The following is a 20766-nucleotide window of genomic DNA, read 5'->3' as shown; positions in this document are numbered from 1 at the left end:
GCCATTGAAAAACACAGGGGCTGAGGAATATTTTGGCACTTCCTATTGCTTCCACTAGATGTCACCAGCCTTTACAAAGTGTTTTGAGTCTTCTGGAGGGAGATCTGACCGAACAAGAGCCATGGAACGATGATGGCCCATTAGACACCTGGCGCGCGAGTTCATGTTGGGTACCCTCGTTCCAATACGTTATAAAAGAGAATGCATTCGTCCACCTTGAATATTATTCATGTTCTGGTTAAAAAAGGCCCTAATGATTTATGCTATACAACGTTTGACATGTTTGAACGAACGTAAATATATTTTTTCCCCTCGTTCATGAAGTGAAGTCCGGCGGGCTTAGATCATGTGCTAACAAGACGGAGATTTTTGGACATAAATGATGAGCTTTTTTGAACAAAACTACATTCGTTATGGACCTGTGATACCTGGAAGTGACATCTGATGAAGAGAATCAAAGGTAATGGATTATTTACATAGTATTTTCGATTTTAGATCTCCCCAACATGGCGGCTAGTCTGTATCGCAACGCGTATTTTTCTGGGCGCAGTGCTCAGATTATTGCAAAGTGTGATTTCCCAGTAAGGTTATTTTTAAATCTGGCAAGTTGATTGCATTCAAGAGATGTAAATCTATAATTATTTAAATGACAATATCATATTTTACCAATGTTTTCTAATTTTAAATATTTAATTTGTGGTGCTGACTTGAATGCCGGTTATTGGAGGGAAACGATTTCCTGAACATCAACGCCACAGTAAAACGCTGTTTTTGGATATAAATATGAACTTGATAGAACTAAAAATGCATGCATTGTCTAACATAATGTCCTAGGAGTGTCATCTGATGGAGATTGTAAAAGGTTAGTGCATCATTTTAGCTGGTTTTATGGTTTTGGTGACCCTGTCTTTGAATTGACAAAACATTACACACAACTCTTGTAAATGTACTGTCCTAACATACTCTAAATTTATGCTTTCGCCGTAAAACCTTTTTGAAATCGTAAAACGTGGTTAGATTAAGGAGATGTTTATCTTTCAAAGGGTGTAAAATAGTTGTATGTTTGAAAAATTAGAATTTTGACATTTATTCGGATTCAAATTTGCCGCTCTTGAAATGCACCTGCTGTTGATGGAGTGCACCACGGGTGGGACGCTTGCGTCCCACCTAGCCCATAGAGGTTAAGGTGGTGAGGAAATTACTTTTAAAGAACAACCAGGCATCCTCTACTGACGGGATGAGGTCAATATCCTTCCAGGATACCCGGGCTAGGTCGATTAGAAAGGCCTGCTTGCAGAAGTGTTTTTGGGAGCGTTTGACTGTGATGAGGGGTGGTCGTTTGACCGCGGACCCATAACGGATGCAGGCAATGAGGCAGTGATCGCTGAGATCCTGATTGAAAACAGCAGACCAGAGGTGTATTTGGAGGGCAAGTTGGTCAGGATAATATCTATGAGGGTGCCCATGTTTACGGATTTAGGGTTGTACCTGGTGGGTTCCTTGATAATTTGTGTGAGATTGAGGGCATCTAGCTTGGATTGTAGGATGGCCGGGGTGTTCAGCATATCCCAGTTTAGGTCATCTAACAGAACGAACTCTGAAGATAGATGGGAATCAATCAATTCACATATGGTGTCCAGGGCACAGCTGGGAGCTAAGGGGGGTCTGTAACAAATCAAATCAAATGTATTTATATCGCCCTTCTTACATCAGCTGATATCTCAAAGTGCTGTACAGAAACCCAGCCTAAAACCCCAAACAGCAAGCAATGCAGGTGTAGAAGCACGGTGGCTAGGAAAAACTCCCTAGAAAGGCCAAAACCTAGGAAGAAACCTAGAGAGGAACCAGGCTATGAGGGGTGGCCTGTCGTCTTCTGGCTGTGCCGGGTGGAGATTATAACAGCACATGGCCTAGATGTTCAAATGTTCATAAATGACCAGCATGGTCAAACAATAATAATCATAGTAGTTGTCGAGGGTGCAACAAGTCAGTAACACAAGAGTAAGTGTCAGTTGGCTTTTTCATAGCCGATCTTTGAGAGTATCTCTACCGCTCCTGCTGTCTCTAGAGAGTTGAAAACAGCAGGTCTGGGACAGGTAGCACGTCCGGTGAACAGGTCAGGGTTCCAGCAGGTCTGGGACAGGTAGCACATCCGGTGAACAGGTCAGGGTTCCATAGCTGCAGGCAGAAAAGTTGGAACTGGAGCAGCAGCACGGCCAGGTGAACTGGGGACAGCAAGGAGTCATCAAGCCAGGTAGTCCTGAGGCATGGTCCTAGGGCTCAGGTCCTCTGAGAGAGAGAAAGAAAGAAAGCGAGAAAGAGAGAATTAGAGAGAGCATATTTAAATTCACACAGGACACCGGAAAAGACAAGAGAAATACTCCAGATGTGACAGACTGACCCTAGCCCCCCGACACAAACTACTGCAGCATAAATACTGGAGGCTGAGACAGGAGGGGTCAGGAGACACTGTGGCCCCATCCGATGATACCCCCGGACAGGGCCAAACAGGTAGGATATAACCCCACCCACTTTGCCAAAGCACAGTCTCCACACCACTGGAGGGAAATCTCCAACCACCAACACACCATCCCGGGACAAGGCCGAGTATAGCCCACAAAGATCTCCGGCACGGCACAGCCCAAGGGGGGGCGCCAACCCAGACAGGAAGACCACGTCAGTGACTCAACCCACTCAAGTGACGCACCCCTCCCAGGGACGGCATGGAAGAACACCAGTAAGCCAGTGACTCAGCCCCCGTAATAGGGGTAGAGGCAAAGAATCCCAGTGGAAAGAGGGGGAACCAGCCAGGCAGAGACAGCAAGGGCGGTTCGTTGCTCCAGCCTTTCCGTTCACCTTCACACCACTGGGCCAGACTACACTTAATCATAGGACCTACTGAAGAGATGTCTTCAGTAAAGACTTAAAGGTTGAGACTGAGTTTGCGTCTCTCACATGGGTAGGCAGACTATTCCATAAAAATGGAGCTCTATAGGAGAAAGCCCTGCCTCCAGCTGTTTGCTTAGAAATTCTAGGAACAATTAGGAGGCCCGCGTCTTGTGACCGTAGCGTACGTGTAGGTATGTACGGCAGGACCAAATCGGAAAGATAGGTAGGAGCAAGCCCATGTAATGCTTTGTAGGTTAGCAGTAAAACCTTGAAATCAGCCCTTGCCTTAACAGGAAGCCAGTGTAGGGAGGCTAGCACTGGAGTAATATGATACATTTTTGGGGTTCTAGTCAGGATTCTAGCAGCCGTATTTAGCACCAACTGAAGTTTATTTAGTGCTTTTCCGGGTAGCCGGAAAGTAGAGCATTGCTGTAGTCCAACCTAGAAGTAACAAAGGCATGGATTAATTTTTCTGCATCATTTTTGGACAGAAAGTTTCCGATTTTTGCAATGTTACGTAGATGGAAAAAAGCTGTCCTTTCAACAGTCTTGATATCTTCTTCAAAAGAGAGATCAGGGTCCAGAGTAACGCCGAGGTCCTTCACAGTTTTATTTGAGACGACTGTACAACCATCCAGATTAATTGTCCGATTCAACAGAAGATCTCTTTGTTTCTTGGGACCTAGAACAAGCATCTCTGTTTTGTCCGAGTTTAAAAGTAGAAAGTTTGCAGCCATCCACTTCCTTATGTCTGAGACACAGGCTTCTAGTGAGGGCAATTTTGGGGCTTCACCATGTTTCATTGAAATGTACAGCTGTGTGTCATCCGCATAGCAGTGAAATTTAACATTATGTTTTCGAATGACATCCCCAAGAGGTAAAATATATAGTGAAAACAATAGTGGTCCTAAAACGGAACCTTGAGGAACACCGAAATGTACAGTTGATTTGTCAGAGGACAAACCATTCACAGAGACAAACTGATGTCTTTCCGACAGATAAGACCTAAACCAGGCCAGAACTTGTCCATGTAGACCAATTTGGGTTTCCAATCTCTTCAAAAGAATGTGGTGATCGATGGTATCAAAAGCAGCACTAAGATCTAGGAGCACGAGGACAGACGCAGAGCCTCGGTCTGACGTCATTAAAAGGTAATTTACCACCTTCACAAGTGTAGTCTCAGTGCTATGATGGGCTCTAAAACCAGACTGAAGCGTTTCGTATACATTGTTTGTCTTCAGGAAGGCAGTGAGTTGCTGCGCAACAGCTTTTTCAAAATTTTTTGAGAGGAATGGAAGATTCGATATAGGCCAATAGTTTTTTATAATTTCTGGGTCAAGATTTGGCTTTTTTCAAGAGAGGCTTTATTACTGCCACTTTTAGTGAGTTTGGTAGACATCCGGTGGATAGAGAGCCGTTTATTATGTTCAACATAGGAGGGCCAAGCACAGAAAGCAGCTCTTTCAGTAGTTTAGTTGGAATAGGGTCCAGTATGCAGCTTGAAGGTTTAGAGGCCATGATTATTTTCATCATTGTGTCAAGAGATATAGTACTAAAACACTTTAGTGTCGCCCTTGATCCTAGGTCCTGGCAGGGTTGTGCAGACTCAGGACAACGGAGCTTTGGAGGAATACGCAGATTTAAAGAGGAGTCCGTAATTTGCTTTCTAATGATCATGATCTTTTCCTCAAAGAAGTTCATGAATTCATTACTGCTGAAGTGAAAGCCATCCTCTCTTGGGGAATGCTGCTTTTTAGTTAACTTTGCGACAGTATCAAAAAGACATTTCGGATTGTTCTTATTTTCCTCAATTAAGTTGAAAAAAATAGGATGATCGAGCAGCAGTGAGGGCTCTTCGGTACTGTCTTTCCAAGCTAGTCGGAAGACTTCCAGTTTGGTGTGGCGCCATTTCCGTTCCAATTTTCTGGAAGCTTGCTTTAGAGCTTGTGTATTTTCTGTATACCAGGGAGCTAGTTTCTTATGACAAATGTTTTTAGTTTTTTGGGGTGCAACTGCATCTAGGGTATTGCGCAAGGTTAAATTGAGTTCCTTGGTTAGGTGGTTAACTGATTTTTGTCCTCTGACGTTCTTGGGTAGGCAGAGGGAGTCTGGAAGGGCATCAAGGAATCTTTTGGTTGTCTGAGAATTTATAGCACGACTTTTAATGCTTCTTGGTTGGGGTCTGAGCAGATTATTTGTTGTGATTGTGAACATAATAAAATGGTGGTCCGATAGTCCAGGATTATGAGGAAAAACATTAAGATCCACAACATTTATTCCATGGGACAAAACTCGGTCCAGAGTATGACTGTGGCAGTGAGTAGGTCCAGAGACATGTTGGACAAAACCCACTGAGTCGTTGATGGCTCCAAAAGCCTTTTGGAGTGGGTCTGTGGACTTTTCCATGTGAATATTAAAGTCACCAAAAATGTGAATATTATCTGCGATGACTACAAGGTTCGATAGGAATTCAGGGACCTCAGTGAGGAACGCTGCATATGGCCCAGGAGGCCTGTAAACAGTAGCTATAAAAAGTGATTGAGTAGGCTGCATAGATTTCATGACTAGAAGCTCAAAAGACAAAAACGTTGTTGTTTTTTGGGGGGTAAATTTAAATTTGCTATCGTAAATGTTAGCAACACCTCCGCCTTTGCGGGATGCGCGGGGGATGTGGTCGCTAGTGTAACCAGGGGGTGAGGCCTCATTTAACACAGTAAATTCATCAGGCTTAAGCCATGTTTCAGTCAAGCCAATCACATCAAGATTATGATTAGTGATTAGCTCATTGACTATAACTGCCTTTGAAGTGAGGGATCTAACATTAAGTAGTCCTATTTTGAGATGTGAGGTATCACAATCTCTTTCAATAATGGCAGGGATGGAGGAGGTCTTTATACTAGTGAGATTGCTAAGGCGAAAACCGCCATCTTTAATTTTGTCCAACCTAGGTCGAGGCACAGACACGGTCTCAATGGGGATAGCTGAGCTGACTACACTGGCTGTGCTAGTGGCAGACTCCACTAAGCTGGCAGGCTGGCTAACGGTTGAGGGCACATCGGACGGAATTACGTCGGCAGACCAGTCGTGATGGATCGGCGGGGCTCCATGTTTACAAAGGGTCCAGGCCAATTGGCAAAAGAGGTATTGTAGCTGGAGTAATTTTGTTTGCTAGCCGGGAGATGCACCTGGCTCAAGGCTAACTGGTGCTAGCTTCGGGACAAGGGCATTAGCCACTATAGCCACTCCGGTGCAAAGGTCCAGAATTTCCGGCAGGAATCCGGTGATGTAGTGTCTTCTAGTCGTCTTAGTGAAGAGTCTGGGAGGCATCAGCTGTGTAGCAGAGTGATCATAGGGTCCACTGAGCAGGCCGGGAGATGGGCCTGGCTCAAGGCTAGCTTTGGGGCTGGGTCACTCGGTAGCAGCTAGCTAGCTGCGATTATCTGGTGTAATGGTCCAGAGCTTACGGCAGGAATACGGTGATGTAGTGGAGAAAAACAGTCTGATATGCTCAGGGTTGATATCGCGCTGTGCAGACTGGCAGGTATTATCCAGGCAAAAAGCGGCTGGTATCTGAGCTAAAAAGGTAAAGCAGTGGCTAACAATGACTAAATAGCTAGTAGCTAATTAGCTGGTTAGCTTCTGATGGCTAGCTGCTGATGGAGGTTCTAGCTATAAGGTCTAAAATCTAGCAGATCCGTATCACATTGGGTGAAGTGTGTTGCCGGAAGGTATATTTAATTTAAAAATGGAAAGAGATTGAAATATTTTGCAATATATACAAAAAAGACGAAAAGAACATAACATTTACAACAAACACGTCTTACTGCTACACCATCTTGGATTACAAGATGACTCTCAGTTAAAAAAACATTGGATTTAGCAAATTCTGAAATTATTTAGTAGTTCTGTGCCCACGAAAACTGTTTTCCCAGCGTAACATAAGGAGCCACTAAATGATACGTAGTTCGAGTGCATTTCAGAATACAAAAAAGAACTGTCAGACAGCAAGATCCCGTATTTAAGTTGAAGTTCATCTTATGACAAGCGTAACGTTATGACTATAACTACTGTTCCCTTTCAGTCGGTCAACTTCGGTACAACATACTATGGGAAAATACAATCATTCCCCATGCCGACCCAAACGGACACTAAATGAAACGGCCCCTGGCAGACCACCCAGATCTGACCCCGCAATTTGCGTCAGTTTTGCCAATTTATTCATTGTCTTTGTTTGAAACACTCCTGTCAATGTTGAGTAAGGACGCACACATTATTACTCATATAGAAGTAGGACTAGTCTACCTGGCCTGTGTGCAAATGTAGGCCTATAAATGTGCCCATTTGGGGATGTCTGATAGTATTTCTGATTGTCTTAACGCTGCACCACTAATGAGTTGTGGAGCTTCTCAAAGCTAATTTTTCTTCACCCCAAACAGCAAGTAAACAAAGTCTAATCAAAATCAATTGCAAATGACAATAGTTCCTCAAAGTATTTTCGTTAAATATTTCCAGCAGCAATATTTCCACCTTTTGATAACCACTCAGCATAAAAGGGAAAAATGTAATGCTCTGATCCAGTGGAAATGTCATAAAATACCTGATTACTTCTTATTCTTTGCACAAATAGCCTACAGCTGTGTCTGTCCAGAACTCACTGGATTAGGAAACTGAGGGCCTAGAATATTTGATACAATGTTGCAAGCTTGCTATCTGAGTTTTGCTGACCCAGTTGATACAATGTTTCAAGTTTGTTGTAGACAGGCCATGTGTAGCCAATGTGATTTTTAGGATATTTATTTTTATCAGGATATTTTCTACATGCAGAATGCAATGTTTTTATTTGTTGGCTTTATGGTGGCAATTTTTTTACATAGTTGGCAATGGCAATAAAAGTTACTTTTAGATTTGTAAAATTTTCATTTAGATTTAGATAGAATGTAGATTAATCACAGACAATAATTTTGAGATACTATTATAAATTAAATGAAACTGTTCCACGAAAATGTGCATCTGAAAATCATAACTGGCACACAGATTGGTAGAAATGGTCAGATAAATTGGCACTCAAACTGGAAAAGGTTGCTGGTGTAGTGGATTACTGAAAATGTCAGGAGCAGAACGGCAGAATTTACGAAGTCCAGCAGCAGAGGGGGAAGGGGGGCTCCCTCTGGTCAGGTCATGTTGATGACTGGCTCCCTCTAGTCATTTGTGTGTCTTATTTATTTAATCAAACAGCGTGCTTAAAGCATCAGACAAGTTCAGTACATATAGATTTTATAAAAACACATGGGGTGATTGGTAGAAAGAACAGATGACTCTTGGTTAACCAAGATGTATTTTAGTTGGGGACAGCACTAGAACATGATTTTGGGGCTCCCGAGTAGCGCAGCGGACACTGCATATCAGTGCTTTAGGCGTCACTACAGACACCCTGGTTCAAATCCAGGCTCTATCACAACCGGCCGTGATTGGGAGTCCAATAGGGCGGCGCACAATTGGCCCAGCGTCATCCGGGGTAGGCAGTCATTGTAAATAAGAATTTGTTCTTAACTGACTTGCCTAGTTAAATAAAGGTTACATTTAAATACATTTATAAAAAGTAGTGTTTCATGACAAACCGTTTTTTAGAAATCCGTCAAGGCACCAACTTTGAGAAGGGTTTAAAACAAAGGTTTCAAACCAATTCATGAATGTAATTGAATCTAGGTATGTCTTGCCTTTAATGTAATGGCACAACATTTTTTTTACTGAATATTATACAATGACTTATCAACAGCTCTAATAATTTGCCTCCACAGGAAATCTTCACTGGCAATTATAGAATATACTATATATCCTAGAAACCTGGTTAATCTATCATTATGACATCATGGATGAATTCTAGAATATACTATATATCCTAGAAACCTGGTTAAACTATCATTATGACATCATGGATGAATTCTAGAATATACTATATATCCTAGAAACCTGGTTAATCTATCATTATGACATCATGGATGGCCAGTCTTGGTATTCATAGTGTAGTGAATTCAGGGGGGTAGCCCTGAGCTGAACTCAAACCTGGGTCCAGCGACTGTCAAGCCAACACCTTATAACTGTTATGCCAAGATGTCTGAACTTCTTGACGAGGTCGCTAGGTGTTGAGTTACGGTTTCTACAATAGCTTTCTCTATGAATTTGAGAGTGGTTACACTTCTCCTTCCATCCCTCAGCTGTTGACCAAACCAAGTCTCTGGGCAGCCATTTTGTTACCGTTTAAAAAACCCACACAACCCAGCAATCTGCAGTTCAAACAATAACAAATCTGTAATTACACCACTGTTTTGGTTATAAGATGATGATGATGGGGTTGGAGAAATGTAACTAGTCTCAAATTCATAGACAGACCTATGGATGCAAGGACTGACCATCCATCAACATTATACTATCTACATTATAGTTTTAACCATGTTGAGGCTATACAGTGTTGGTTTACATTGTTTCTAAACATTGGAGTAAAAATATAATATTTGGGGTTCTGATGGGGTACAGCAGTTGAACTAAACTCATGAAGCATGTGTTATATTCTTCAAGAATCAATGACTATAAACAAATAATTTAAAGTCCAAATATTGATGTAGCAATTGCAGATTTCCGCTTTAACACCAAACATCAGTTCAACAACTGCAGAGTTTGTGCCTCGGTTTTTAAAGACAGTACTTACTAGTGTTAATTAGGGAACGGTTTCTCAAAACCATCTTATGGCTAAGTTCACCGTTAGAACCATTAGATGCCTTAAGATGTGTTTGTGAAACCGAGCCCAGATATCCAGTTTCCTCCTCCTTCTTCTATGTAACAGTCATCTCCTCCTCATCATCTTTCACTCCAAAAACTGCATCCTCCTCTTCTTTTACTGTAACATCCTCCTCCCCTTTCACTCTGAACGCGTCTTCCTCTTCTTTCACAGTAACGGCCTCACCCTCTACTTCTTGTTTTACTGTGATATCCTCTTCTTCTTTAGCAGGAGGAGAGTAGCTTAGTGAACTCATGGTCGCGGATGTTAGCTAGCTAGGCTAATGCTAACTTAACCAGCCCGCTAGCTGACTAACAACAACAACGCCGTATATATTAAACTAAATCTGTTAAGTGTTCCCTTTATTTTTTTGAGCAGTGTACATTTCTAATTTCTCCCACTTCCTGATTCAATTTCTCTCTGTTTTTTTGCCTGCCATATGAGTTCTGTTATACTCAGACACCATTCAAACAGTTTTAGAAACTTTAGAGTGTTTTCTATCCAAATCTACTAATTATATGCATATTCTCGTTTCTGGGCAAGAGTAGTAACCAGTTTAAATCGGGTACGTTTTTTATCCGGCCGTGAAAATACTGCCCAACAGGTTAAATCATTTGATAATTATTTGCCGCCATTTGAAAATCAACCCAGAGGACCTCTGGGTGACTATACACAGATCTACCCTCTCATACCACTGACAGAAGAAAATGGAGATGCTACCACAATTATCCTCAAGGGGACTCCGATGAACGAGGTGGAAGACACAACAGCAGCAACAAGCAGCATGAGAACATTAAAATTGGATGAAAAAAGAAAGCACAGTTCCTGGAGGGAGTTTCCCTCGCCACCCCAACTCACTCCACACAAAGGAACAGACTGGAAGATCCTAGACATATTGCCGCCTGTAGAAAACACTAACTACTACAGAAGCAGAAGAAAAGTCCAATGTGCCACCATCCATGGGTGACCTATTCAGAGAGCAAGACAAGGAGGACTAGACACAGCACTGAAGAAGGCCCAGCTTGCACAGATCCAGACAGGAAGTGGTGGTTTTACTCACAATATGATGGCTGCTCAAAGTTGTTTCTACAGGCACACCACAACCACAGCCTGCAGCTCCCCCCACAGTCACATCAGTCACACCCGTGAACCTGGTGCCTGCAGGGTATGTGCTTTTCACCACTCAACCTTATGGTGACCCTCAACCATGGACTGGAAGAGGAGGTGGGCCCGCCAGAGCCCTGCATGACTGGAACAACACTCAATGCTGGACCTGTGGGCATTTGGGGCATGCGAGTTCGCAGTGTGGGGGAAATGAAAGAGGAAGAGGTTACAATAAGGGCAGAGGAAACTTTGGGTCTGGCAGAGGAAGAGGAAACTCAGCCACAGTACCACTCGGCCGGAGCTGAATATGCTCCCTGGGGCCACTTATGCCCTATGGACAAGGAGGACAAGTTAATGACAGAGAAGAGCCGTGGCCAATGGGAAATCACAACACCAACAGTTGTTATTTCCCTCAGAATCAACAATGAAGGAACAATAACAGGGACATGGGGACAGCCCAGGAATGTGTACTGGACAAAGACTTGTTTGATGAACCTCTGCTTGACTCTGACATGGTGCTGTTTGTTGATGGTTCTACTTATATAGATCAAAGCACAGGGAAGATATGTAGGATCAGCTGTAGTAGATGTGGGAGGTGACATTGAGGTTATACGGCCCCTACCAGAACATTTATCACAGCACATTTATTAGCTCTGAACACAGCTTGTGAATTGGGGGAAGGGAAGGCCCTTACTGTCTACTCAGATTCAGCATAGTGGGGTTTAGAGAGCAGGAGAGGTGACTAATACCACAGACACACCTATTAAAAACAGACAAGGGAACTCCACTGCAATCAGGGAAGTTCCCCTCCAAAAGGACCTTTTGTCCACCTTGCTATGGACTTCATAGACATGATAGAGTGAAAAGAAAGAAAGAGATACTGCCTGGTGATAATTGACAGGTTTACCAGGTGGGTGGAACCATCCCACTACCAACTGCGTTGCGCGTACAGTTGCAAAATTGCTAGTTAGGGAAATTATACTCCGGTTCGGAGTGCCTGAGGTTTGTCTGCAGACAATGGGACCCATCTCATAGGAGATGTGGTTGCCCAAGTGGCCAAAATGATGAGTGTTGACCAGAGGTTTGTGTCCATCTATCACCCGTGGAGTAACGGGATTACAGAGAGGGTTAATTAAATGATCAAAGGGGGGCTTGCAAAAGCCTGTCATTACACAAAAATGAGCTGGGTGGAATGCTTGCCCCTTGCCCTCATGAAAATGTGCAGCAGCCTTAACAAAGGTATTGGGTGTACACCTTATGAGATGTTAACAAGATGACCAATGAACACCCCAGGGGTGAGACCTATGACTGACCGACAGATAGAAATAACTGAGACACTGTGTGACCATCTTGAGTACATGAAGGAACTAACCTCTGCTGTAAGTTTTCTCCACTCTCACACTAGCAAAGCAAACGAGGTTCCCCCAGGTGAAGACCCTGACGAGCTTACCATAAACGTTGGAGACTGGGTGAAACTACGGGTCCATAAGAGAAAATGGAACCAGCCAAGATGGATGGGACCCTTCCAGGTGACCATGGCAACAAAAGAGGCTGAGATCCACCGATGAGGAGGAGCCAGAGGAGAAACGGGGAAGACCACAGCCAGAGGAGAAACGGGGAAGACCACAGCCAGAGGAGAAACGGGGAAGACCACAGCCAGAGGAGAAACGGGGAAGACCACAGCCAGAGGAGAAACGGGGAAGACCACAGCCAGAGGAGAAACGGGGAAGACCACAGCCAGAGGAGAAACGGGGAAGACCACAGCCAGAGGAGAAACGGGGAAGACCACAGCCAGAGGAGAAACGGGGAAGACCACAGCCAGAGGGGAAACGGGGAAGACCACAGCCAGAGGAGAAACGGGGAAGACCACAGCCAGAGGAGAAACGGGGAAGACCACAGCCAGAGGAGAAACGGGGAAGACCACAGCCAGAGGAGAAACGGGGAAGACCACAGCCAGAGGAGAAACGGGGAAGACCACAGCCAGAGGAGAAACGGGGAAGACCACAGCCAGAGGAGAAACGGGGAAGACCACAGCCAGAGGAGAAACGGGGAAGACCACAGCCAGAGGAGAAACGGGGAAGACCACAGCCAGAGGAGAAACGGGGAAGACCACAGCCAGAGGAGAAACGGGGAAGACCACAGCCAGAGGAGAAACGGGGAAGACCACAGCCAGAGGGCCGAGACCAAAGGCCAGAAGAACCAACAGAGGGTTCAGCCACAGAACCAGAAGAGTCATCAGATGTCGAGGACACCATCACACACTATGGTTGTGAAACAAGAAAATCACAACCATGGAAACACATGCAGGGTATTTATTGCTCTCCAAATCCTACTGGTTCCCTTTGTGGACGGGGATGTGGACAATAATAAATGGGTGAAAGCAGTGACATACATAGGATTAAAGGGGAACACATCTGGCACATGGGTAATGCAACAGGTGACAGGTGTAAACTTTTCCAGGATGGAGGAAGGCATGGGAGCACCTTTTGGATGGATGTGGGTATGCAGTAACAGGGGATACCTCACTTTACCTCCTGGATGGGGGGGATGTTGTTATTTGGGGAGAACAGAAATGTACATGTTAAGAATTCCGGTCACCGACCTGATCAATGAGACAGGTAAAACCAACTCTGGGGAACTGAAGCGTGCCAAACGACTCATCCCAGACAATCAGGAAGACTATGGTCATGTCCTACGCCCGGGGGAGGTTTTTGGTATGTCAGTCATACCCTCCTGGGGTGTGGCTGTCCTGGGAAAGTGGGTGAATAATTGAACCTATTGTTTACAGGCCCGTATGAGTTTAACGATCCCAGGATTTAGCCAACTCTCATTAGATGTCCAAAATCTGAAAGCTGTCGTCGGCTAACTCAACTCATGAGGTTCTTCCCAGGAACCTCAGGAGGAATGGGAATATAGACAGACTCACCCCACCACCATTCCAGGACTCAGGAGGAATGGGAGTATAGACAGACTCACCCCACCACCATTCCAGGACTCAGGAGGAATGGGACTATAGACAGACTCACCCCACCACCATTCCAGGACTCAGGAGGAATGGGACTATAGACAGACTCACCCCACCACCATTCCAGGACTCAGGAGGAATGGGAGTATAGACAGACTCACCCCACCACCATTCCAGGACTCAGGAGGAATGGGAGTATAGACAGACTCACCCCACCACCATTCCAGGACTCAGGAGGAATGGGAGTATAGACAGACTCACCCCACCACCATTCCAGGACTCAGGAGGAATGGGACTATAGACAGACTCACCCCACCACCATTCCAGGACTCAGGAGGAATGGGACTATAGACAGACTCACCCCACCACCATTCCAGGACTCAGGAGGAATGGGACTATAGACAGACTCACCCCACCACCATTCCAGGACTCAGGAGGAATGGGAGTATAGACAGACTCACCCCACCACCATTCCAGGACTCAGGAGGAATGGGAGTATAGACAGACTCACCCCACCACCATTCCAGGAACCTCAGGAGTTGTTTCTCCCTTTAGCAAGCCATCCCTGGGATCAAATGGATCCTGGGGTTTTGCCAACTCTGTTTGATTTCAGAGGAGAATATTATGATTGAACCTGTGAGACGTATTAGTCTCAGAGGGGGGAATGTAGGGGGTGGGTCCCAAAGACCCTCTCCATTATTGATTAAGGGGACTTTAAGATCCATAAGTTTTGCTGCAGGCCTTATAATAAGATACTGTTGCTATGTGCCTAAACTCTGCCACTATACGTTGCACAAGCCATCTATATTAGTCTTTGTGGTTAAGCTCTGGCTGTTGTGAGAGTGTGCTGCAGGCTGGGTCTGAGTCAGACTGAAACTAGATAAAGAGAAGTAACCACTGTCTGGTTTTGACAGTTTGATCTTGTGTGACAGTTTACAATTCTAAGAAATTCAGAGAAGCTACTGTACTAGGTTGCCTTATAAGGTAACCTCAGCTTATTGATACACACATACATTGACATAGGTGATCATTCCACTAGGGAGTGATAACATGTATAAAATCAGCTGGGCCTTTAGGTGGGGAGCAGAACTTACTCAGAAACATGCCTTATGTTCCTGTTGTCAACATCTGTCTGCAATTACATTAAATAAAGGTTTGATTGGTTTACTTAAAGAAGATATTGTCTGACTGCTGATTTCACCAATAAGCTGGGGCGTCAGCGTAGTGGTTAGAGCGTTGGACTTGTAACCGAAAGGTTGCAAGTTGGAATCCCTGAGCTGACAAGATACAAAATCTGTTGTTCTGTCCTTGAACAAGGCAGTTAACCCACTGTTCCTAGGCCGTCATTGAAAATAAGAATTTGTACTTAACTGACTTGTTAAATAAAGGTACAACAACAACAAAAAAGCCAAAGAGGGACAAGGAACCTACCCCGACAACGTTAATGAGGAAACCGCTAGTTTTGGACGATGGTTCTGGTTTTTACACAATGTGTTCTGAATATTACAACTTTGGATTATAATTGTAAGGCTCGTTTGAATCTCCTTAGTATAATGTTTGTGTTATTGCCGCAAATCAACTGCTTTATACTTCAAGAAGTAAAATGCTCTTTGGCTAGCTTTTCCATCGGCCTTACAATGAGTGTTTGTACACTTTGTGTATGCCAAATTGACCCATAACTTCACCTAACAACAACATAGACATACCTGTCCTGATGACTCCTTGCTGTCCCCAGTCCACCTGGTTGTGCTGCTGCTCCAGTTTCAACTGTTCTGCCTGCGGCTATGGAACCCTGACCTGTTCACCGGACGTGCTACCTTGTCCCGGACCTACTGTTTTCAACTCTCTCTCTACCGCACCTGCGGTCTCTAACTCTGAATGCTCAGCTATGAAAAGCCAACTGACATTTACTACTGAGGTGCTGACCTGTTGCACCCTCTACAACCACTGTGATATTATTATTATTTGACCCTGCTGGTCATCTATGAACGTTTGAACATCTTGGCCATGTACTGTTATGATCTCATCCCGGCACAGCCAGAAGAGGACTGGCCACCCCTCATTGCCTGGTTCCTCTCTAGGTTTCTTCCTAGGTTCCTGCCTTTCTAGGGAGTTTTTAGGCTGGATTTCTGTATAGCACTTTATGACATCAGCTGATGTAAAAAGGGCTTTATAAAAACATTTGATTGATTGACCTACTGTAGGACCCATAACTTCACCTAACAACAACATAGACCTAGGACTAATTTAATATTTCAGGTGAAACAAGGAAACTAAAATGTATTTGTCATGACATTTCATAATCTGATCACGAGATAATTTTGTGAATAATCCCACTAGGTTACTCTGTAATGTGTTGTCATTCTAAATGTCCTGAATAAAGGAAAATAGCTCTGTGTGTTGAACAATAGCTTATACATCAAGGAACAATTCTCTACACATTATGAGCTAAGTATCTCTGTGTTCAAACAGACTAACGAGACCCTACTGGAAATCAAGTAGACAATAACATATTATAAACATAATTTTGTTTAGGGAGGTTGGATCCAACGTGGCGCAGAATCCTTTTTTTCCTTTAACAAGTCCGACGTGAACGATATACTGCTTTCTCGGGAACAGGCCCAGATCCCCGTCAATTGCGTGAAGCGAAGGTGGATAAATAGGGGCCAAAGGACAGGCTGCCTTCTGAGAATTCGTAGGTGATTGAATAAACCCCCACTTCCTTCCATTCTGCTAGCAAACGTGCAATCTTTGGAAAATAAAATCGATGACCTACGCGGAAGACTAAACTACCAACGGAACATTCAAAACTGTAATATCTTACGCTTCACGGAGTCGTGGCTAAACGATGACATTATCAACATACAGCTGGCTGGTTATACGCTGCACAGGCAGGATAGAACAGCGGCGTCTGGTAAGACAAGGGACGGCGCACTATGTATTTTGTAAATAACAGCTGGTGCACGATATCTAAGGAAGTCTCGAGCTATTGCTCGCCTGAGGTAGAGTATCTCATGATAAGCTGTAGACCACACTATCTACCTAGAAAGTTTATCTGTATTTTTCGTAGCTGTTTACATACCACCACAGACTGAGGCTGGCACTAAGACCGCATTGAATGGGCTGTATTCCGCCAAAAACAAACAGGAAAACGCTCACCCAGAGCAGTGTTCCTAGTAGCTGGGGACTTTAATGCAAGGAAACTTAAATCCGTTTTACCAAATTTCTATCAGCATGTTAAATGTGCAACCAGAGGGAAAACAACTCAGGACCACCTTTACTCCACACACAGAGACACATACAAAGCTTTCCCCCCCCATTTGGCAAATCTGACCATAATTCTATCCTCGTCCCCACAGTGACCGTACGTACATACCCCAACCAGAAGCCATGGATTACAGGCAACATCCGCACTGAGCTAAAGGCTAGAGCTGCCGCTTTCAAGGACCGGGACTCTAACCCGGAAGCTTATAAGAAATCCCGCTATGCCCTCCGACGAACCATCAAACAGGCAAAGTGTCAATACAGGACTAAGATCAAATCGTATTAAAGGCTCTGACACTCGTTGGATGTGGCAGGGCTTGCAAACCATTACAGACTACAAAGGGAAGCACATCCGATAGATGCCCAGTGACACGAGCCTACAGGATGAGATAAACTAAGGCAAATAACACTAATGCATGAGAGCACCAGCTGTTCCAGAAGACTGTGTGATCACGCCCTACGCAGCCGATGTGAGTAAGACCTTTGAACAGGTCAACATTCACAAGGCCGCAGGGCCAGACGGATTACCAGGATGTGTACTGCGAGCATGCGCTGACCAACCTGCAAGTGTCTTCACTGATATTTTCAACCACTCCCTGTCTGAGTCTGTAATACCAACATGTTTTAAGCAGACCACCATAGTCCCTGTGCCCAAGAACACTAAGGTGACCTGCCTAAATGACTACCGACCCGTAGCACTCACGTCTGTAGCCATGAAGTGCTTTGAAAGGCTGGCCACGGCTCACAACACCATTATCCCAGAAACCCGAGACCCACTCCAATTTGCATACCGCCCTAACAGATGCACAGATGATGCAATCTCTATTGCACTCCACACTGCCTTTTCCCACGTGGACAAAAGGAACACCTATGTCAGAATGCAAAAAAAAATAACAAATACATGAAATGAAATGTATGTTTCAACTGTATAACCCCATCAGAAACCAAAACATGAGCATGTATAAGGCCACTGTTTGTAAACAAATACTATATGGCTGAGGGGTAGGGTCGAGCCAAGCGTTCTGACCTCACAATGACAGCAAAGCACCCAAGCTAACTGGCTACGGTTGGATAGCTTGCTAGACACAAATGAGAGAGAACCTCACTCTTACCATTTTATTTGCCCTAGCAGAGCTGGTTAGGCGGTTTTCATGTTATCCAGAACGTTGGTAAATAACTGTGCTGCTGGCAACAATTTAATTTGAGTTTTTTTGCAGACGTTTACTGACACCGGCCATATTCAACGGGTGTTGAGCGTCAGTAAATTCATCAGTTATTCTGCGCTCTGGTACTCAGACAAGAGTGCTCTGAAATCGGAGTAGAGAGCCAGAGCGAATTTATGAACGCACCCAAATTAACAATTTCCATTGAGAATGCACACAACCCCTTGGCTAAGAATGACGTTAATAATCAAGTCGGGTAGGTAGTTAGAATATAGTTAATATACTGGCAAGTTTGATGTATAAGTAGCTGATAAGAGAATTATCTAATAAAGGTAAATGAATCAATAATCCATTATGAATTAGTAGTTATGTAGCATGGATAATGAATAATTAAGGTACTGAATGGTTAGTCACATAAGGTCTAGTAGAGGGCCAGGACAAAATGTGTGTGTGTGTGGTTTTAGCAGGGAGATAAGAGAACAGTAGGCATCTGTTTTACCCGACCTAGAAAGTTGGAGAGACTTTGGAGAAAACCGGGAGGTACCTCCAAGGTTTCTGTAATCTCGGGGGGAGAGCACAGACAGCGCTGGATAGTGATTACCGGTTGTGAGAAATCCGAGGAGTGTTTCATATATCTAGTGTTTGTGAAAATGTATGTGCGTTAGCAGGGAGGGAACTATAAAATAAATGTCTTTGTTTTTTTGACCTCAGAACGTTCTCTGAATAAAGCTGAATGAACCTTTTGCAGAAAGCTGAGTCCTTGCCTAATTATTAACCCATTGTCTTACAAACCTTGGGAATTAGTCAAGGCTTATTGACTGTTAATTATTATCATTGGGATAGAAAATTCCTTTGACAGTAGCCAACTAATGTTAGGTAGCTAGCTGACATACTGGTACATACTGCTGTGAAGATACGCTATGCGGTTTGTAAGGATAGCGTAGCTAACGTAATGTGTAACGTAACTTATTTGAAAAGTCATTACATTGCTCAACATTTTCTTAACATTTGTCATAATTAGTTAAAGCAATGAATTCACTTGTATCCGCTCTCTCGTCGGACTTTGGCTGCATATTTTCCGCCATTTTCTTCTAATCTGAAAATAGTTGAAGCCACACCCATTTCGTGAAGAATTGCATTTTGGGCCCTAAAAACACAGAAATAGTGTCCTCTGCATGTATACTTCGTATTTTAGCGACTGTAGTACAACATTTGGGAACCTTTGGCATGCTAACTATATCCATACTATGACAAATAAACATAATATATAGTATGGTTAGTATGACTATTCGAACACAGCTCAAGTCTCTGGGCAGCCATTTTGTTTCTGTTTAAAAACTAGGTTGCCCCTTTAAAAAAGCCACACAATCAATCAACCAATCTGCAGTTGAAACAATAACAAAGCTGTAATTCCACCACTGTTATGGTAATAAGATGATGATGGGTTGGAGAAATGTAAGTAGTTTCAAATTCATAGACAGACCTATGGATGCAAGGACTGACCATCCATGATATCAACATTATAGTTTTAACCATGTTTAGGCTATACAGTGTTGATTTACATTGTTTCTAAACATTGGAGTAAAAAAAGCTTATTAGGGGTTCTGATGGGGTACAACAGTTGAACTAAGCTCATGAGGCATGTGTTATATTCTTCAAGAACCAATGGCTATAATTAAATACATTTAAAGTAAAATATGGATGTAGCAATTGCAGATTTCCCCTTGAACACATCAGTTCAACAACTGCAGTTTGTGCCTCTGTTTTTAAGACAGTACTTACTAGTGTTAATCAGGGCACGTTCATCATTAGAACCATTGGACGCCTTATGATGCCCTTGGGAAACCGAGCCCAGATATCCAGTTTCCTCTTCTTCCTTCTTCGATGTGACAGTCATCTCCTCCTCCTCTTTCACTCCAAAAACTGCATCCGCCTCCACTCTGAACGCGTCTTCCTCTTCTTTCACAGTAACATCCTCCACCTCTTTCACTCTGAACGGGTCTTCCCCGTCTTTCACTGAAACGTTTTTCTCTTCTTCTTTCACTGTAACAGCCCCACCCTCTACCTGTTTTTGTATTGTAACATCCTTCTCTTCATCCTCCTCTTTCACAAGAGCTTCTTTCTCCGTCCAGCAGACCTCTTCTTTAGCAGGAGGAGAGTAACTTAGTGAGCTCATGGTCGGGGATGTTAGCTAGCTAGGCTAATGCTAACTTAACCAGCCCGCTAGCTGACTAGTAACAACACCACTGTAAATATGAAATTAAATCGGATAACTAACTAGGCGACAGAAGTGGGTTTAAAACACAGTGGCTAATATACACTAAAGCGTCTAAAGAGCTTTATTGGTTCGGCTATTTTGTCTAGCAAGCTACTGTTGCTGCTGTTGAAAGAAGCGTTCCGTCCACTACATTATACGTCACACCAACAGCATTGCGTTAAATTCCCAGACCGCCATCTGCTGACTGGAGTGGGTAACGCAGTTGAGTAAAATGTTTATTTTATTGTCAGACAAAGGGTTAAAGTGTAGGAAACATGAGATTTTACTCACCAGTGTAACAACACAGTGTGATTAAAGACTTAGTAACTGAGTTGTAGTCATGATCTGG

At 43.7% G+C, this 20766-nt stretch overlaps 1 protein-coding gene across 1 annotated transcript; it reads right to left on the bottom strand.

Moving 5' to 3' along the window:
• Positions 1–309: 309 nt before the first annotated feature.
• Positions 310–20573, bottom strand: LOC145864055 (uncharacterized). Its single transcript, XM_082969100.1, has 2 exons — positions 19943–20573; positions 310–2289 (listed from the first exon to the last, which is right to left on the bottom strand). Exons 1-2 carry the CDS (start codon positions 20334–20336, stop codon positions 2246–2248), a joined length of 438 nt encoding a protein of 145 aa, XP_082825226.1. The 5' UTR covers positions 20337–20573; the 3' UTR covers positions 310–2245.
• Between the last annotated feature and the right edge of the window lie 193 nt (positions 20574–20766).

The sequence above is a fragment of the Salmo salar genome, chromosome 02 (assembly GCF_965601325.2).
Source record: "Salmo salar chromosome 02, fSalSal1, whole genome shotgun sequence".
Taxonomy (NCBI): Eukaryota; Metazoa; Chordata; class Actinopteri; order Salmoniformes; family Salmonidae; genus Salmo; species Salmo salar.
Note: the sequence above shows the minus strand (reverse complement) of the source record. Positions and strands in the feature narration are given on the sequence as shown.